Raw genomic sequence first — 15,971 nt, forward strand, 5'->3', positions numbered from 1 at the left:
CCAAAGGGCAGTGTGGGTCCTGGGGATTGAACTTGGGTTGTCAGGCTTGGCAGCGTCTCCTTAGCTGCTGAGCCCTCTTACTAGATCTTTAAACACTCAGCAGGCTTGCCTGCCCCTACTCTGTCACCAGCCTTGGGGAGAAAAAGAAAGCAGTAATCAAAACACAGGTCAAGGGCTGGGGAGGTGGTTCCATCAGCAAGTGCCTGCCTTATAAGCCTGAGGACCCGACTTTGACCCCCAGAACCCATGTGAAAAGCTGGAGAGGTGGAGACAGGAAGATTCCTAGCCCTCACTGGTCTCACTAGCTGAAGGAATGAGCTCCAGGCTCAGTGAGAGATCCTGTCTTAAAGAACGGGATGGGGAGTGACTTCTCCTGAGCTTGACCTCTGGCCTCCACACACTCATGTGTGCTCACACTTGCATACATGTGCACATACATACAAACAAAAATAAAGACTCTTTCCTCAAGGGGCTTGGCAGTGGTTCTCAACCTTCCTAGTTCTGCGACTCTTTCCTACAGCTCCTTCGCAGTCCTCAGGTTGAGGAGCACTGTGCTAGGGCAGTGGAGACTCTACAGGCAAGTGAAAAGGGTGATTCCACTCAGTGCTTCCTCTGTGAAGGAGGCTTAGTGATGTCAGACAAAGCAGGGGAAGAGGGTCACTGAAGCCGTGAGCAGTAGGTGAGAGGTCATATAAGGTCTTGGGAACCACAGGAAGGAGGTGCTGTGGGAGGCTGGGAAGCAACTTGATTTCATTTGTCCTTTATATAAAGATATTCTTGACTACTGCAATAATTGGTTCTATATATAGGAAAGGAAACTCAGGGCTACTGTCATAATCCAGGCAAAGATGGTGTCTCAGACACAGTAGTGACAGAGAGGGGACCACAGGTTGGAACTATTGGGAACAGGAAGGAGCTTGGGAATCCTTGGCTTTCTGTCTCATCTGCAGCCTCTAATACCAGAGAGACTGAGGCATGGAGAGGTTTATTCAAGGGCCTGAGATCCCACGGCTTCTGAGTGGCTGCACTGGATTTGAACCCGGACTCCTGGATCTGGAGCTCCCACTGTGCTGTAGAAATTGATTTAAGAGGTGGAGGGGTGGGGGAGCCTAATGCACTCTAGGACTCCAGTAATGGCAGAGTGTTGTTTGTGTGGTCCTGTTTGGTGTTCATACTCCAGAAGCTGGGAGATGAACTGCGGGAGGGCCTCAAGTTCAGTGACGCCTTGCTTGCTCAACATGTGCTGGTCCTCACTGTGCAAATTTCCCTGCAGGCTGACTTCGCTCTGGAGGCTCTGGCCAAAGCTACCTACGAGCGCCTCTTCCGCTGGCTGGTTCTGCGGCTCAACCGGGCCCTAGACAGAAGTCCGCGGCAGGGTGCGTCCTTCCTGGGCATCCTGGACATCGCGGGCTTCGAGATCTTCCAGGTACGCACCTTGGCCTTACGGTCCCTCTCTCCAGTCCCGGCGCCTCTGGCCTTGCTCACCGCCCTATCCCACAATCCTCTCGCAGCTGAACTCCTTCGAGCAACTGTGCATCAACTACACCAACGAGAAGCTGCAGCAGCTCTTCAACCATACCATGTTCGTGCTGGAGCAGGAGGAGTACCAGCGCGAGGGCATCCCCTGGACGTTCTTGGATTTTGGCTTGGACCTGCAGCCTTGCATTGATCTCATCGAGCGGCCGGTGAGAGGACAGGACCAATGGGCCTGCAGCCCAGACCCTCAACGCTCAGCTCCACCCACTGCTAGACCCACATCATTCCGCTCTGCCCGCTGCCTAGACTTTCAAAACTTGGCCCTGACCACCACCCAGACTCTTGAAGCTCAGTCTTGTCCACTGGCCAGACCCAGAAAGCTTGCTCTTCCCACTACCCACCTCCGCCCCACTCGGCCCCACCCACCTGTGAGAATGCTCCTCCTCTGCCTGCCACAGCCCTCCAGGGACCCAGAGAGGAAATGTCCGGCCAACCGCCCCCGTTCCTTAGACCAGCGGGCTCTTGAGTTTCTGGCTCTAGACATGGGGGCAGTGAGTGGCTCGGTGCTGGTGATGGAGTCTAGGGCCTTGCACAAGCTAGGCAAGCGCTCAGCTGCTGAGCTACCCCTGCCCGAAGTCCCCAACCTCGAGTCACTTCTTATGGCTGACCGCTAGCAGCAGCCTGTGTCCACACGTGGGAATCTGACTTCTGTTTCTCCCCTTGCTGGTCAGGCCAACCCTCCAGGTCTCTTGGCCCTCCTGGACGAGGAGTGCTGGTTCCCCAAGGCCACAGACAAGTCTTTCGTGGAGAAGGTGGCCCAGGAGCAGGGCAGCCACCCCAAGTTCCAACGCCCCAGGCACCTGCGGGATCAGGCAGACTTCAGCGTCCTGCACTACGCAGGCAAGGTGAGGGCTAGGCTGGCTGTGGACCCCCACTCAAGGACCAAAGGATCTCCATTTGGTCCCGGGGCACATAGGCTCATGTGACACAGAGTACAAGAGCAAGTAAAGCACCTGTGAAATTCCACAGAGTCTTGTAGCCTTTGGTGGAAACCGACTGAGTTTGAGAACTGAGGAGGCCTATGTGGCCAGAGCGGAACGAACTAGAAGAATGTTGTGGTTATGGAGGGCAAAGGGGTGGACTCCAGGAGGGTGGGGGATGTAGAGAGGGTCAGGCAGGTGAAGAGCAGTTCAGAGGATGGATACAAATTGACACCAGTGTTCTAGTCTGTGCCGAGCACCTGTGTGGGGAGCCCAAGTCACACTGTCTTCTGCCTGGTTCTATTCAGGTTGACTATAAAGCCAATGAGTGGCTGATGAAGAACATGGACCCGTTGAATGACAATGTGGCTGCCTTGCTTCACCAGAGCACAGATCGTCTCACAGCTGAGATCTGGAAGGATGGTGAGGCCCCCTTCAAAGGGTCTGTCCTCAGAGTCTGTGCTCCTTCCTACCCCCAGTGGGAGCAAGAGCTAGAGAGGGAGAGAGGAACGTGGGTGGATGATGAATGGGTGGGTAGGTGGATGGATACATGGAGGACTGGGTTGGTGAGCAGGCCAGTGGCTAGATAGATGGACATGTGGATTGATTGACTGGTGGATGATGGAGGGTTAGTGGATGAGGTGGATGGGCAGGTCGGGAGATATTATAGGTGGAGGAGTAGATACATGGAAGGCTGGATGGGTTGAGGAGTGGGTTGGTGGGTGGATGGATGGATGGATACATGGATATGTTATTATCTTAAATTAGCATCTAAGAAGTAGGACATATATGCCCCTGGACATATTAATGTCACTAATTGCTTTTAGTAATAGTCTCCTATGCAATCAGATCAGAAAAAATAAGTGCAGTCCTCCTTGAGACCCACAGGACACTGGGCCACTCCGAGACTTATGGAAGACACCATAGTATTGACATTTGACACACATCTTCCCACACACTGTTTTCCCCTCTCTCCCTTTAGGTTGAGTCATCCCTCATCCTACTTATTAACATAATGCAAATGATATGTAAATAGCTGTTACACTATTACATAGAGAATATGGCAGGAAAAAGCCTGTTCTGTGTTCAGTGTAGACTCTTTTTCTTAGAATATTTTTAATTAGTTGTTCAATCACGAGTGGCAGAGCCTGAATATGTGGGAAGATGACTTTATATAGATATTTTTAGCCAGGCATGGTGGTGCACGCCTTTAATCCCGGCACTCACAGGCAGAGGCAAATGGATCTCTGAGTTTGAGCCCAGCTTGGTCTACATCATGAGTTCTGGGACAGCCAGGGCTACAGAGAGACCCTGTTTCAAAAAAGAAACAACAACACACATGCACAAAAAGGAAAAAGAAAGAAAAAATAAACAAGTTGAGCCATTCCTACCTTTAAAAAAATTCTGCACTGGGGCCGGGCAAGTGGCTCCATGGTTAGGCACGCTCTCCCCAAGTTCTGTTGACAGTGCCCATGTCTGGCAGCTCACAGCCACTTATAACCGCTCTAACTCCAGAATGCCCCATGGGCACCCGCACTCACAGGCACTTATGCACACAAACACTATTAAAAATAATAAAAATAAGAGCTTTTTAAAAATCATGACCCCATCCCCATCTGCCCATCCCTGTGTGCCTGGCTCTGAGTGACAGTCCTGGTGTTCTGAGCTGCCCCTGGCTCACTCTTTTCCCTTGTGGGGCCACTAACAAAGCTGCCTCAAAGCACAGGAGACAAGGGAGGGGAGGGAGGGAACTGGTCCATTTTATACCTGCCTCTCTATGGCCGCCTTGATACCGGAATTGGTTACCTGCATCCTAGCATCCAGCAGAAAGGGCAAATGAGATACCGGTGGAGTGGGTGTATTATTGTTGGGTATAACGTAAGTTGACTATTGAGCTTCCTGGCATCCAGGGCAAAAAGGACTAACTAAGAAAACAAATGTAGACTTAGCTCCTAAGGTGTTCTGTATTGTTTTCTTTGCTGCTAAAGTCTCAAAAATGACCTCAGTGCACTGATGTAAAGCTGAACAGGACTTGAAAGTGTCATGGGCAACATCTGGGTTCCTGGTTCCTCTGTGTAACTAATGCTCTTTTCTTCTCTTTCTCCACCTTCTCCCCCTTCACACATCTCTCCCACACTGCCATCCTCCCTACCCCTCATCTGTCCTTCCCCAGAACAAGGGGGCCTCCAACAGTTCACTTTACTTGGCTCATTCCAATCGTCACCCCCTGGACCTGCAGGGAGACTCAGCTCTGGTGTTTCCCCGCCAGGGGGTGGGTTTCTCTGTGTACCCACGGGTGAGGCTTGGAGAACAGTTTGGGGGGCTGTGGGGAGATCGTGGGTGGACATGTTGGCCTCACTCCTCTCTGCATGAGGTCTCTCCCTTCTTGATGAGCCCTTGGTGGTTCTAGAGCCTTCTAGCTAGACCACATGTTAAAAACACACAGAGGGGCCAGCAAGATTGCTCAGTAAGTAAGGGTGTCTACGCTGCCAAGACTGAGCGCAATCTCCCAGGACCCATGTGGTGGAAGGAGAGAACCAGCTCCTCCTACAAGTTGTCTTCTGTCCTCCACGTGTCCCACATACACATGTTCACACACACACACACACACACACACACACACACACACACACACACACAGTTTAATAACATTTTAGGAAAGATATTTCTTGAGCATATAATGTGCAAATAAGAAAACCAAGCACAACCAGGCAGTTGTGGTGAACACTTTTAATCTCAGTGCTCGGGAGGCAGAGGTAGGCTAATCTCTGTGAGTTCGAGGCCAGCCTGGTCCACACAGTGAGTTCCAGGACAGCCAGGGCAACACGGAGAAACCCTGTCTTGCAAAACAAAAGGAAACAAAAACACAATGAAGATGAAGAAGAAAACAAACTCAGAGAGGTTAGGTAGCTTGCCTAAGTCACACAGCCAATAAATGGTAGAGTTAGGGATTTGAACCCAGAACCTTAGCTCTTCCTTATGCCTTAGGAACATAATCAATGATATCTTTTGTTTTGAAAATGACAGCATAGGGGCATCTGAGAGAGGTGAACTTGGGGAAGGCCAGCGGGGGCAGGTCACAGATTCTGGCCCTGGATTCTGGTTTTTGAGCTATGTGACCTTGAGACCAGTTGCTGCATTTCTGGTCCTCTGTTTGCCTGTCAACTGCACACTCCTGACCAGGCCAAGGAGCAATGTTGTGTATGACATGCTGGGTCCTGTGCTACCCCCACTCCTTAAACCTGATTCTAAGAAGCTGGATGTGGTGGCTCAAGCCTGGAACCCCCTCTAGAGGCTGAGGCAGGAGGAGGCATGAATCTGTAGCTGGTGACCTTGATTCCTTTTGAACACCTCTTCGTCTCTCCACAGTGGAGGGCATTGTGGGGCTGGAGCAGGTGAGCAGCCTCGGGGATGGCCCTCCAGGAGGCCGCCCCCGCCGTGGAATGTTCCGGACTGTGGGGCAGCTCTACAAGGAGTCTCTGAGCCGCCTCATGGCCACACTCAGCAACACCAACCCCAGTTTCGTCCGCTGCATCGTCCCCAATCATGAGAAGAGGGTGAGTAGGAAGGACCGATCAGCTTGATGTGCTCTTTGGGTGGGTGCAAGTGGTTGTCATGTCGGGGTTCTCTGCTCCTGTGGCAGAGACAGGACTTGGGGGCATGGCGGTAGAGAGGTGAGCCTGTTCCAGTTGTTCCTGTGTCTTCGAGGAGCTAACAGTTACAGAGAGAGCATCCAGTTCTCACAGTTGCTGGTAGACAGGTCAAAAAGGGTGCTTAATAAAGACCCACTCAACTCACCACCCAAAGTGAATCTGAAGGGGTGAGAAGGCTGTTGGATTTTACCGAGCCAGGCAGTCACAGAAGGCTCCCTGGAGGGGAGGTGACTGAACTGCCTGGCCTAAGCAGTTTTCCAGCCAGAGACTAGCTTGTGCAAAGGCCTGGAGGGTGGGTGGGAGCATGGTGAGAATAAGGAATGGAAAAAGCCAACTGGGATAGGAGGTGGTACAGGCCAGGGCTGTCAGTCCTGCACTAGGGACGAGACAGAAAAATTGTTAAGTTCAGGGCTAATCTCACCTACAGCACCAGTTCAAAGCCAGCCTGGGCAACTTATTAACACCTTGTTTGAAATAAAAGGTAAAAAGAGGGCTGAGGGGTGGCTCAGTGGTAAAGCTCCGCCCTAGAATTCCCCCAGTGAGAGGCTGGGGATGTGGATCAGTAGTAAAGCACCTGCCAAGGTCCTGATTGTGGCATCCCTGGTGCCACCACTGACCCTGCTATCACCCCTGCAGGCTGGGAAGCTGGAGCCACGTCTGGTGCTGGACCAGCTCCGCTGTAATGGGGTCCTCGAGGGTATCCGCATCTGCCGTCAGGGCTTCCCCAACCGAATCCTCTTCCAGGAGTTCCGGCAGCGGTGAGCCGCCGGCCAGCCAAGGGCTCCAAGGGGCTGGACAGGATGGGAGCAGAGTCCCTCCGAGTACCATCTCAGCTTGGGGGCTTGAGGCCAGGTTGCGAAGTCTGTTTCCCTTCTGTGGTGTATGAGAGGGAAGGAGAAAATGTGCAGAGTTAGAAAGGGGCCTGGGTGCCAGCCAAACCTAGGGCCCCTTCAGTGTGCGATCCTCCATACTTTAAACTGAAGTTGAAGCCAGGCGGTGGTGGCACACGCCTTTAATCCCAGCACTCGAGAGGCAGAGGCAGGTGGATCTCTGTGAGTTCAGGGCCAGCCTGGGCTACAGAGTGAGTTCCAGGTCAAACAGGGTTACATAGTGAGATCTTTTCTCAAAAATCCAAAATTCCTATAACCTGTTTTTATATTTAAACAAAACGAAACAAAACCCCCAAAGTTCCAAAAATGTCCCAGTGGTGTGGTTAGCATTCCTGATTTCTACCAAGTCTTGTTCATATGGTCTCTCATGACGTGTGGCCCCTCCCTCTCCACCCTCCCCTCCGGTTGCAGCTATGAGATCCTCACCCCAAACGCCATTCCCAAGGGCTTCATGGATGGCAAGCAGGCCTGTGAGAAGATGGTATGCAGGGACAAGGGCCTATTTGGGGGCGGGGCCTGGGGAGGGGTAGGGCTTTGTGGTCTGAGGCTGGGCCTGCTCAGTGGGTGGGGCCTATGGCTGGGGTGCTCTTGCTGGGGGCAGGGCCTGTAGATGGGAGCGGTGCTAACCACGTGGGCAGGGACTTTGGTGTTGGGGTAGGGCCCATAGCATGGAGTGGGGTCTGTGGCAGGTGGTGGGGAATCCAGGTGGTGGGGGAGGGAGAGGGGACCTCCCGAATTGTCCTTCCTGATACCATCACCTTTTCTCCATCTCCCTAACTCTCACCCGCTAGATCCAGGCCCTGGAGCTAGACCCCAACCTATACCGTGTTGGCCAAAGCAAGATCTTCTTCCGTGCCGGAGTCCTGGCCCAGCTGGAGGAGGAGCGGGACCTGAAAGTTACGGACATCATAGTGTCTTTCCAGGCAGCGGCACGGGGCTACCTGGCCCGCAGGTGAGGGAAGTCAGGCTGTGCCAGGCGTTGTGGACCAAGGCTGGGCTGGGGTCCTGCACACTGTAGGAGTCCGGGAAGCTGGGGCCCAGCAGGACATGTTTGGCTCAAGCAGTTGCTCAGGACCCCAGCTGGAGGAGTGACATGTCTTGGTGGAGGTTGCCTGGGTGAGAGAGAATGAGAAGCTGGTCTGTGTAAGGACCTGTGACAGAGCACCTGTTCTATCTCAGGCAGATGTAGAACGTTTCTCCTTCCCTCAGAACAAGCAGCCAGTAGAAAGGGTGCCCCAACTCCAGGCTGAGGGCTGCCGACCTTGCCCAGGGATCCTGGGAGCCAATGACAGGGTCAGGGTGTTGAGGGTGGGCTGAAGGTGGCTGAGACCTGGGCAGAGGCAAGAGCAGGCTGTGTAAGATTGATCATAGACTTCAGCTCAGTTGGCACAGGGCTCACCTAGTATGCAGGAGGCTACCTGTCATCCCTGCCCTGAGGAGGCAGAGGTAGGAGGATTGGAAGTTTAAAGTTAGCCTGAGCTGCATGAGACCCCATCTCAGAACTAACTAAAGCTAGAGTGGCTGCTTTCTGGGGCCAGCTCCCACTGTCATCTGTGTCTCCACAGGGCCTTCCAGAGAAGGCAGCAGCAGCAGAGCGCTCTGAGGGTGATGCAGAGGAACTGTGCCGCCTATCTCAAGCTGAGGAACTGGCAGTGGTGGAGACTGTTCATCAAGGTGAGCGCGGCTGAGCCTGCACCTCAGCTCCTGGGGGAGGGCGGCTCTGTCCCCACCTTTGTGAACGGGAGCCAGTCTGTCTGCCTGTTACCCAGGATTCTTTAGAAGGCAAGTGATTTAAACTAGTCTGATCAGGACACTGGTGGGGCTGGGGTGGGGCTTGGCTGAGGCTGTACCCCAGTTGGTGAAGTACTTGCTCAGCGTGCACAAAAGAATCGGGGCTCTACGTCATCATCTTTGGCTACATATAGAGTTTGATGCTAGCTTGGGCGATATAAGATCTTGTCTCAGAAGCTTTTGGGGAGGGGTGATAACCTGACTTGGTGGATTAAGGATGCTTGCTGCCAAGGCTGATGATGTGAGTTCAGTCCCCAGGACTCACACTGTGGAAGGAGAGAATTGGCTTCCACAAGTTGTCCTTTGAGCTCCATGCGCTGGTGTGTAAGCATGTACACAGTAAATAAATACATGTAGGGGAAAAGAAAGAGTTGAGCCATCCTGGCTTACATATGAGTGCCTGTCTCAAAACCACCAAGGTACAGCTGGATCCAGAATAAGCCAGGGGTCCCCAGGTCACCCTGAGGTTCACAGGGACCGTTGAGGGATGACAGGCTGCAGGCATGGGGTGGGCCCCCTTTCTTAGAACTGCGTGCTTTCCCCAGGTGAAGCCCCTGCTGCAGGTGACGAGACAGGACGAGGTGCTGCAGGCCCGTGCCCAGGAGCTGCAGAAAGTCCAGGAGCTGCAGCAGCAGAGTGCGCGGGAAGTGGGGGAGCTGCAGAGCCGAGTGGCACAGGTGAGGAGCAAGTCCTGTTACCTGAGGCCGAAGCGGTCTGGGCCTGTGTGGGCGTGGCCACGGTGTGCTGGGCGGATCTTCTGGGTAGAGTCAGTATGTGAAGGATGGGACCTAGGGAGTCGGGGTATGGGGCGTAAGAGCATGGTCAAGCTGGTGAGGACTGTGGCTGTTGGCGGGGCAGTATATTGAAGGGTAGAATGAAGAAGGTAAGGAGGCGGCGATGGGGGTGGGGGTAGGGTGGACAGGGTCAGAGGCGGGCCTGGAGGGCAGGGCCTGTGTGATGGACAGCATTCCAAGTGGCAAGGGTGGGGTTTAAGGTTGTCTGGGGCCTTGGGATAGCGCTTTGGGGCACACAGTAAGGTGGAGAGGGTGAGGGGTGGAATGGTGAGTGGTCCTTGGGTGTAGCTATGGCAGGATTGAGTAGGTGAGGGGGCGTGCCAGGGCTTGAGGGCAGAGAAACCTTGATGGGTGCGTGGTGTGAGGTAAGGGAGGTTGTTAGGGGGTGTGGGGCAGCCTGAGTGGGGTCCTAACTCGTATCCACCACCCGCAGCTAGAGGAGGAACGCTCACGCCTGGCTGAGCAGCTGCGTGCGGAAGCAGAGCTCTGCTCCGAGGCAGAGGAGACCCGGGCACGGCTGTCCGCCCGGAAGCAGGAGCTGGAGCTGGTGGTGTCTGAGCTGGAGGCACGAGTGGGCGAGGAAGAGGCGTGCAGCCGGCAGCTGCAGGGCGAGAAGAAGCGGCTGCAGCAGCACATACAGGTGTGGGGACCCAGCACCCCGTCACGTCCACCCCAGACCTCAGCCTGAGGGGCCAAAGCACAAAGACCACACAGACTTCATTAAATGGCGGTGAGCTCGGGTGTGTCAGCTTCAGGTGCTGCTGGATCCAGCTGTTCAAGGCCCTCCTCAGGATGCAGTCTGCATCCCCTGGCTCCGCGTCCCTTGTCTTGAGCCCCCACCCCACTCCCACCCTGGGCAGGCCACTTTCCTGTGTGCGCTGAGGGAACATTTGAGTTCTTTTTCTCAGAGATGGTAATTGCTATCAATCTTCAGGGTCTGTGATGGTACGTGGTATACACTAGCACTTAATAAGTGCTCGTCAAACCAGTGAATGGAAAGGGAAGACCAGGAGAGGCTTGATGCTGCCCAGTGTCAGCCAGGGTGTGGACCTGTGTAAAGCCACAGCCCCTGGGGTCCCCTCTACCCACCCCCGCTGCAGGAGCTGGAGACTCACTTAGAAGCTGAGGAGGGCGCCCGGCAGAAGTTGCAGCTCGAGAAAGTGACCACAGAGGCCCAAATGAAGAAGTTTGAGGAGGACCTGCTACTCCTGGAGGACCAGAATGCCAAGCTGAGCAAGGTGGGGGCCATGGGCACACCAGAGCAAGATATGGTAGATGGGCTCCTGCCGGGATGCTGGCCCAGTGAACCGGTGGGGGGTGATGGCGAGGATGTGCTGCCCACTGGGGACAGCCTGCAGGGTTGTTCATAAGAGCAGCCCTTGTCCTGTGTGCTGGTTGCTTAGTGCTGTCGGGTGAGCACACCTAAGGTGGGCTGGGCCCAGACCCCAGGATGGAGAGGACGGGAGGGTGGAGGGCTGGGAAGGGCAGGATGCTGGTGAGCTGGCAGGGAGGCCAAGGGTCCTGACTCTTCTGTCCCCAGGAACGGAGGCTTCTGGAGGAGCGCCTGGCCGAGTTCTCCTCGCAGGCAGCAGAAGAGGAGGAGAAAGTCAAGAGCCTCAACAAGCTGAGGCTCAAATATGAAGCCACAATCACAGACATGGAGGGTGAGTAGCAGCCAGGAGCCAGGCTGGACTGTGTGAATGCGGAATGGCTGTAGGTGGATGCTCAGAGGGAGGAGGTGGACTGCGTCTGACCTGTCTGGTGCCCATAGACCGGCTGAAGAAGGAGGAGAAAGGCCGCCAGGAACTGGAGAAGCTGAAGCGGCGGCTGGACGGAGAGAGCTCTGAGCTGCAGGAGCAGATGGTGGAGCAGAAGCAGCGGGCGAAGGAGCTGCTTGCACAGCTGGGCCGGAAGGAGGATGAGCTGCAGGCGGCCCTGGTCAGGTGACTTCCCCCTTCCCCTGCTTCCACTCGGGCCAGATGGGACACAGCCTGCGTGCGAGGAACCTCGGGTGTAACGGCTCTGGGCACACTTATTGAGCCACTACTGTTTACAAGCCATGGTGCCTGTTTGAAGTACATTGACCATATTACATGTGAGGCCTCCCAAGAAAGCTTGGCTTGTGAGTACAACTCCATTTCAGAGGTGTTAAAATGTGAATTAGAAAGCCTGTGTCAGCTCCTAGTGGTTAAGAACACTGGCTGCTCTTGCACAGGACCCAGATTCAATTCCCAGCACCCAGATGGAGGCTCACAACCATCTGTAACTAAGTTCTGTGGGATTCCACTCTCTCTTCTGGCCTCCATGGACACTACACAGGTGGTGTACATGCCACATGCAGGCAAACACTCATTCACATAACATAAAATAAATCTTAAAAAAAAAAATAAGGTGGAGAAATGATTTGAGGAGGACACCTCTGGCCTTCACTTGTACATATAAAAGTTAAAATGGCTCAGCATGGTGGTACATGCTTGTCATCCTGGCACCTGGGTGGCTGAGGCAGGAGCATTGCCATGAGTTTAAGGCTAGCCCAAGCAACTTAGAAAGATTCTGTCCTAGAAAATAACAGCAACAACAAATCCCCAAAGAAGACCATGTAAAGGACTGGCACATGGCAAGAGCCGATGTCGCCCAGGAGAACTGTGGTAGCATGCTGCTGCACACCCAGGAATATAAAGGATTTGGGAACAGGAATCCCATGTGGCCAACGACAGAGTCAAGACTTGAACCCACACCTGATCTCCCCAGCCCCTGAAGTTCACCCTCAGCTCTGCCCGCCTGGGTGCCAACCCCTCCCTGGTCCTTGTCACACCCCCAGGGCAGAGGAGGAGGGCAGTGCCCGTGCCCAGCTTCTCAAGTCCTTGCGAGAGGCACAGGCTGGGCTGGCTGAGGCTCAGGAGGACCTAGAGGCTGAGCGGATGGCCAGGGCCAAGGCAGAAAAGCAGCGTCGGGACCTGGGAGAGGAGCTGGAGGCACTACGTGGGGAGCTAGAGGATACACTGGACTCTACCAATGCCCAGCAGGAGCTTCGGTGAGGAGCGGGTGGGGGTCTGGGCTGGGAGGGGGGGGGGGCTGGAGGGTGTGGTGGGTGGGGTACATCTGGACAGAGACTCAACCCACACAGGGACCCACTCTGATAATATGAATGGAAGAGTCATACCTTTGCCTTGCCCTCAGGCTACCCCCAGTCTTAGAGAAGTTTTAAGAGTCCAGTTAAACTAGACCCAGGCCTCAACAAAAGGCACATAAAGGAACTGCAGACTGTTGAGGACACTCAATGCCAACTCTTAAGTGAAGTCTGGGGACTGGAGAGATGGCTCAGTGGTAAGAGCACTGGCTGCCACTGGCTGCTCTTAAAGAGGATCTGAGTTCAGTTCCCAGCACCCACATAGTGGCTTACAACTTCTTGTAGCTCTCTCTTCAAGAGATATGATGCTCCCTTCTGGCCTCCTTGGGTACTGCAGTCATATGCACATAACCACACACATAAACATAAATAAAAATAAATAAGATTTAAGCTAGTTTATAGGACAGGCTCTGGGAGGGAATTGCTGAAGAGTGGACCTTTGAATATGGTCTGAGTAGTGAATAGGAGATCACCTTTGATGACACATTCCCCTTCCTATATTTCTACACAGATATATAAACTGATGTTTCTTGTCCCTACCGCCTGGTCCCATATAACTGACTCAGAGGCTGAAGATGAATTATAAATGCTCATTCAATAGCTCAGGCTTGTTACTAGCTAACTTTTACATTTAAATCAACCCATATTTCTATTTATGCTTTGCCATGTGGGTCATGGCTTATTACTTCATTTTTTTACATGTCCTGCTTGCTCGCCAGCTGCCTGGTATCTCTGTGACTCTGCCTTTCTTCCTCCCAGAGTCCTCTGTGTCTGGCTATCCCCAACAATACTTCCTGCCTGGCTACAAGCCTGTCAGCTTTTTATTAATCAATGAGAGTAATACATATTCACAGTGTACAGAAGGATTATTCCACAGCACAGACACCTTGGAAAAATGCATTTGTTACACAACCAAATACCTGACAAGAGATGGCTGGAGAGGGAAGACTCGCTTTAGCTCATGATTCCGTGGCAAGGAAGTGGCTTCCATGTGGAGGGGAGCTTGCAGTAGAGCTGACTCTCCTTTTGACAGAACAGCAGCTGGATGTGGGCAGGAGCCAGGCTGGCTGTAACCCTCAGCCTCCCTGTACCAGCTGGACCCCAGGCCCCACAGGTGCTTCATCCTCTCAGAACAGCACCTCCAGCTGGTCCCTGGAAGGCTGGGACACATGAGTCTGTGGGGGAGGTTTCACATCCAGACCCTCACGGGAAGCACTATGGGCCCCATCCTTAGAGGAGAAAAGCCACATCCCACAGTCCTCTGCTCTGAACGCCTGTCTCCTCCCTCCTTCCATCATCAAAGGTCAAAGAGGGAGCAGGAGGTGACAGAGCTGAAGAAGACATTGGAAGAGGAGGCCCGTGCTCACGAGGTGGCCATGCAGGAGTTGAGGCAGAGGCATGGCCAGGCCCTGGGGGAGCTGGCAGAGCAGTTGGAGCAAGCCCGGAGGGTGAGTAGGTAGTGGGCTAGCCACCTTCTGGGATGTAGCCTTGCATAAGTGTTAATGGATTAATTACTTAATTGATGGGTTCCATGTGGAAAGGGAATATTGAACTAAACCAAGGGACTTGGGAGTGAGCCATCATGATGTGTATGCTGAAGGAGAGCCTCAGCAACTCCACCCATCTCCTTACAGGGCAAAGGTGTGTGGGAGAAGACTCGGCTAGCCCTGGAGGCCGAGGTGTCTGAGCTGAGGGCCGAGCTGGGCACCCTGCAGACCTCAAGACAGGAGGGTGAGCAGAAGAGGCGACGCCTGGAGTCCCAGCTGCAGGAGGTCCAGGGCCGTGCCAGTGATGTAGAGCGGGCTCGGACTGAGGCTGCCGAGAAGCTGCAGAGAGCCCAGGTGGGCAGGGTTCGGGGTTCATGTGACTCTGGGGGGGCTGTGAATAGTTTCACTCTAAATAGGGCAACAAGGACAGACCAAAAACAAAACAACACAACAAAGACAAAAGCCATGACTCCACCCCAGTCTAGCTTGGCTCAAGTATTTTTAGTTTTTGAGACAGAGTCTCTCTCTGTGTAGCCCTAGCTCTTCTGGAACTTGCTCTGTAGACCAGGCTGACTTTGGACACACAGAGATCCACCTACCTCTGCCTCCCCCGAGTGCTGGGATTAAAGACCTGAGCCACCACCCAGCTCCCTCATCCCTTTTCATTGCTGATAGTATTCTCCCATCTATGACTACTGTTAACTGACCACACCACCCTGTTGGTGACATGGCTGTGGCTCCCTCTTTGGATCAGTCTTGAGCGCAGCTGTGCAATTTCCACGGACATGGGTTAGAAATTCCTCTCCTCTGGGAGCACCTAACATGAGGACCCTGTGTAACACCGTGTTAGACCCTAGAGTAGCTTCTGGCCACAATGCTGGCTTCCCACCCATGTGCGCAGAGGGGATTTGGGACAGAGGTGCCACAGGGCCCACCATGTTGGACCACCTCGGCTGACTTCATCACCTCCTTTCCACAGGCTGAACTTGATAGCGTTTCCGCGGCGTTGAGCGAGGCTGAGTCTAAGGCCATCAGGCTGGGCAAGGAGCTGAGCAGTGCAGAGTCCCAGCTGCATGACACCCAGGTGACTCTGCTTGTCCCCCACTGCTATCCTCTACCCTGCCGAGGACTCCATCTGACCCCCACCATCCCTTCCACCCACAGGAACTGCTACAGGAGGAGACGAGGGCAAAGCTGGCCTTGGGGTCCCGTGTGCGTGCCCTGGAGGCTGAGGTGGCCGGGCTTCGGGAGCAGATGGAAGAGGAAGTGGTTGCCAGGGAGCGGGCTGGTCGTGAGCTGCAGAGCGCCCAGGCCCAGGTGGGCAGTGAGACTGGCACCAGGGACCGTGACCCTTACACCTTTGTGCCCAGTGTTCCAGCTCAGACTGGACCTGGGTGCTGCTCTCTCCTGCCACTCTGTGTCCCCACTGCCATGCCTACCCTTGCCTTCCCTACCCGCTTGTGGGTCATCAAAGCTGCACATCTGAAGCTTCCTTCTGCTCATCCTTCCTCAGAGCCTGCTATGGCTCCCCAGGACCCTGGACAGAGCCTCTGCCTGTATTTCCCAGTAAACCTTCACTCTTCCAGGCTTAGAGTCTGGCCAACTTCTGGCTACCTTGGGCTGTGACTATTCTACCCATATGTCCCCCTCCAGATTATGAGTCATTTCAAATAACTCTGACCCTGTGTGTGAGAAGCCGTAAGAAATGCCAGCCTTCCACTGGCAGGCTCCTGTGTGTACTTCAGAACCCATCTCCGATGCCCCCTCCCC

At 54.1% G+C, this 15,971-nt stretch overlaps 1 protein-coding gene across 1 annotated transcript in view; it reads left to right on the top strand.

Moving 5' to 3' along the window:
• Window positions 1–15,971, top strand: part of Myh14 (myosin heavy chain 14) — a 57,008-nt gene that overhangs the window by 25,361 nt on the left and 15,676 nt on the right. The window contains exons 12-31 of the mRNA XM_036199225.1: window positions 1,274–1,426; window positions 1,512–1,685; window positions 2,208–2,381; window positions 2,765–2,879; window positions 4,630–4,752; window positions 5,826–6,013; window positions 6,746–6,867; window positions 7,411–7,480; window positions 7,791–7,951; window positions 8,565–8,673; window positions 9,336–9,467; window positions 10,018–10,224; window positions 10,685–10,822; window positions 11,125–11,248; window positions 11,356–11,527; window positions 12,406–12,618; window positions 14,018–14,162; window positions 14,349–14,555; window positions 15,181–15,285; window positions 15,366–15,518. Of these exons, the coding sequence (XP_036055118.1) occupies window positions 1,274–1,426; window positions 1,512–1,685; window positions 2,208–2,381; window positions 2,765–2,879; window positions 4,630–4,752; window positions 5,826–6,013; window positions 6,746–6,867; window positions 7,411–7,480; window positions 7,791–7,951; window positions 8,565–8,673; window positions 9,336–9,467; window positions 10,018–10,224; window positions 10,685–10,822; window positions 11,125–11,248; window positions 11,356–11,527; window positions 12,406–12,618; window positions 14,018–14,162; window positions 14,349–14,555; window positions 15,181–15,285; window positions 15,366–15,518 (2,985 nt within the window). The remainder of the gene's footprint in view (window positions 1–1,273; window positions 1,427–1,511; window positions 1,686–2,207; window positions 2,382–2,764; window positions 2,880–4,629; window positions 4,753–5,825; window positions 6,014–6,745; window positions 6,868–7,410; window positions 7,481–7,790; window positions 7,952–8,564; window positions 8,674–9,335; window positions 9,468–10,017; window positions 10,225–10,684; window positions 10,823–11,124; window positions 11,249–11,355; window positions 11,528–12,405; window positions 12,619–14,017; window positions 14,163–14,348; window positions 14,556–15,180; window positions 15,286–15,365; window positions 15,519–15,971) is intronic.

Source organism: Onychomys torridus, chromosome 1, assembly GCF_903995425.1.
Source record: "Onychomys torridus chromosome 1, mOncTor1.1, whole genome shotgun sequence".
In the NCBI taxonomy this organism is placed as follows: domain Eukaryota; kingdom Metazoa; phylum Chordata; class Mammalia; order Rodentia; family Cricetidae; genus Onychomys; species Onychomys torridus.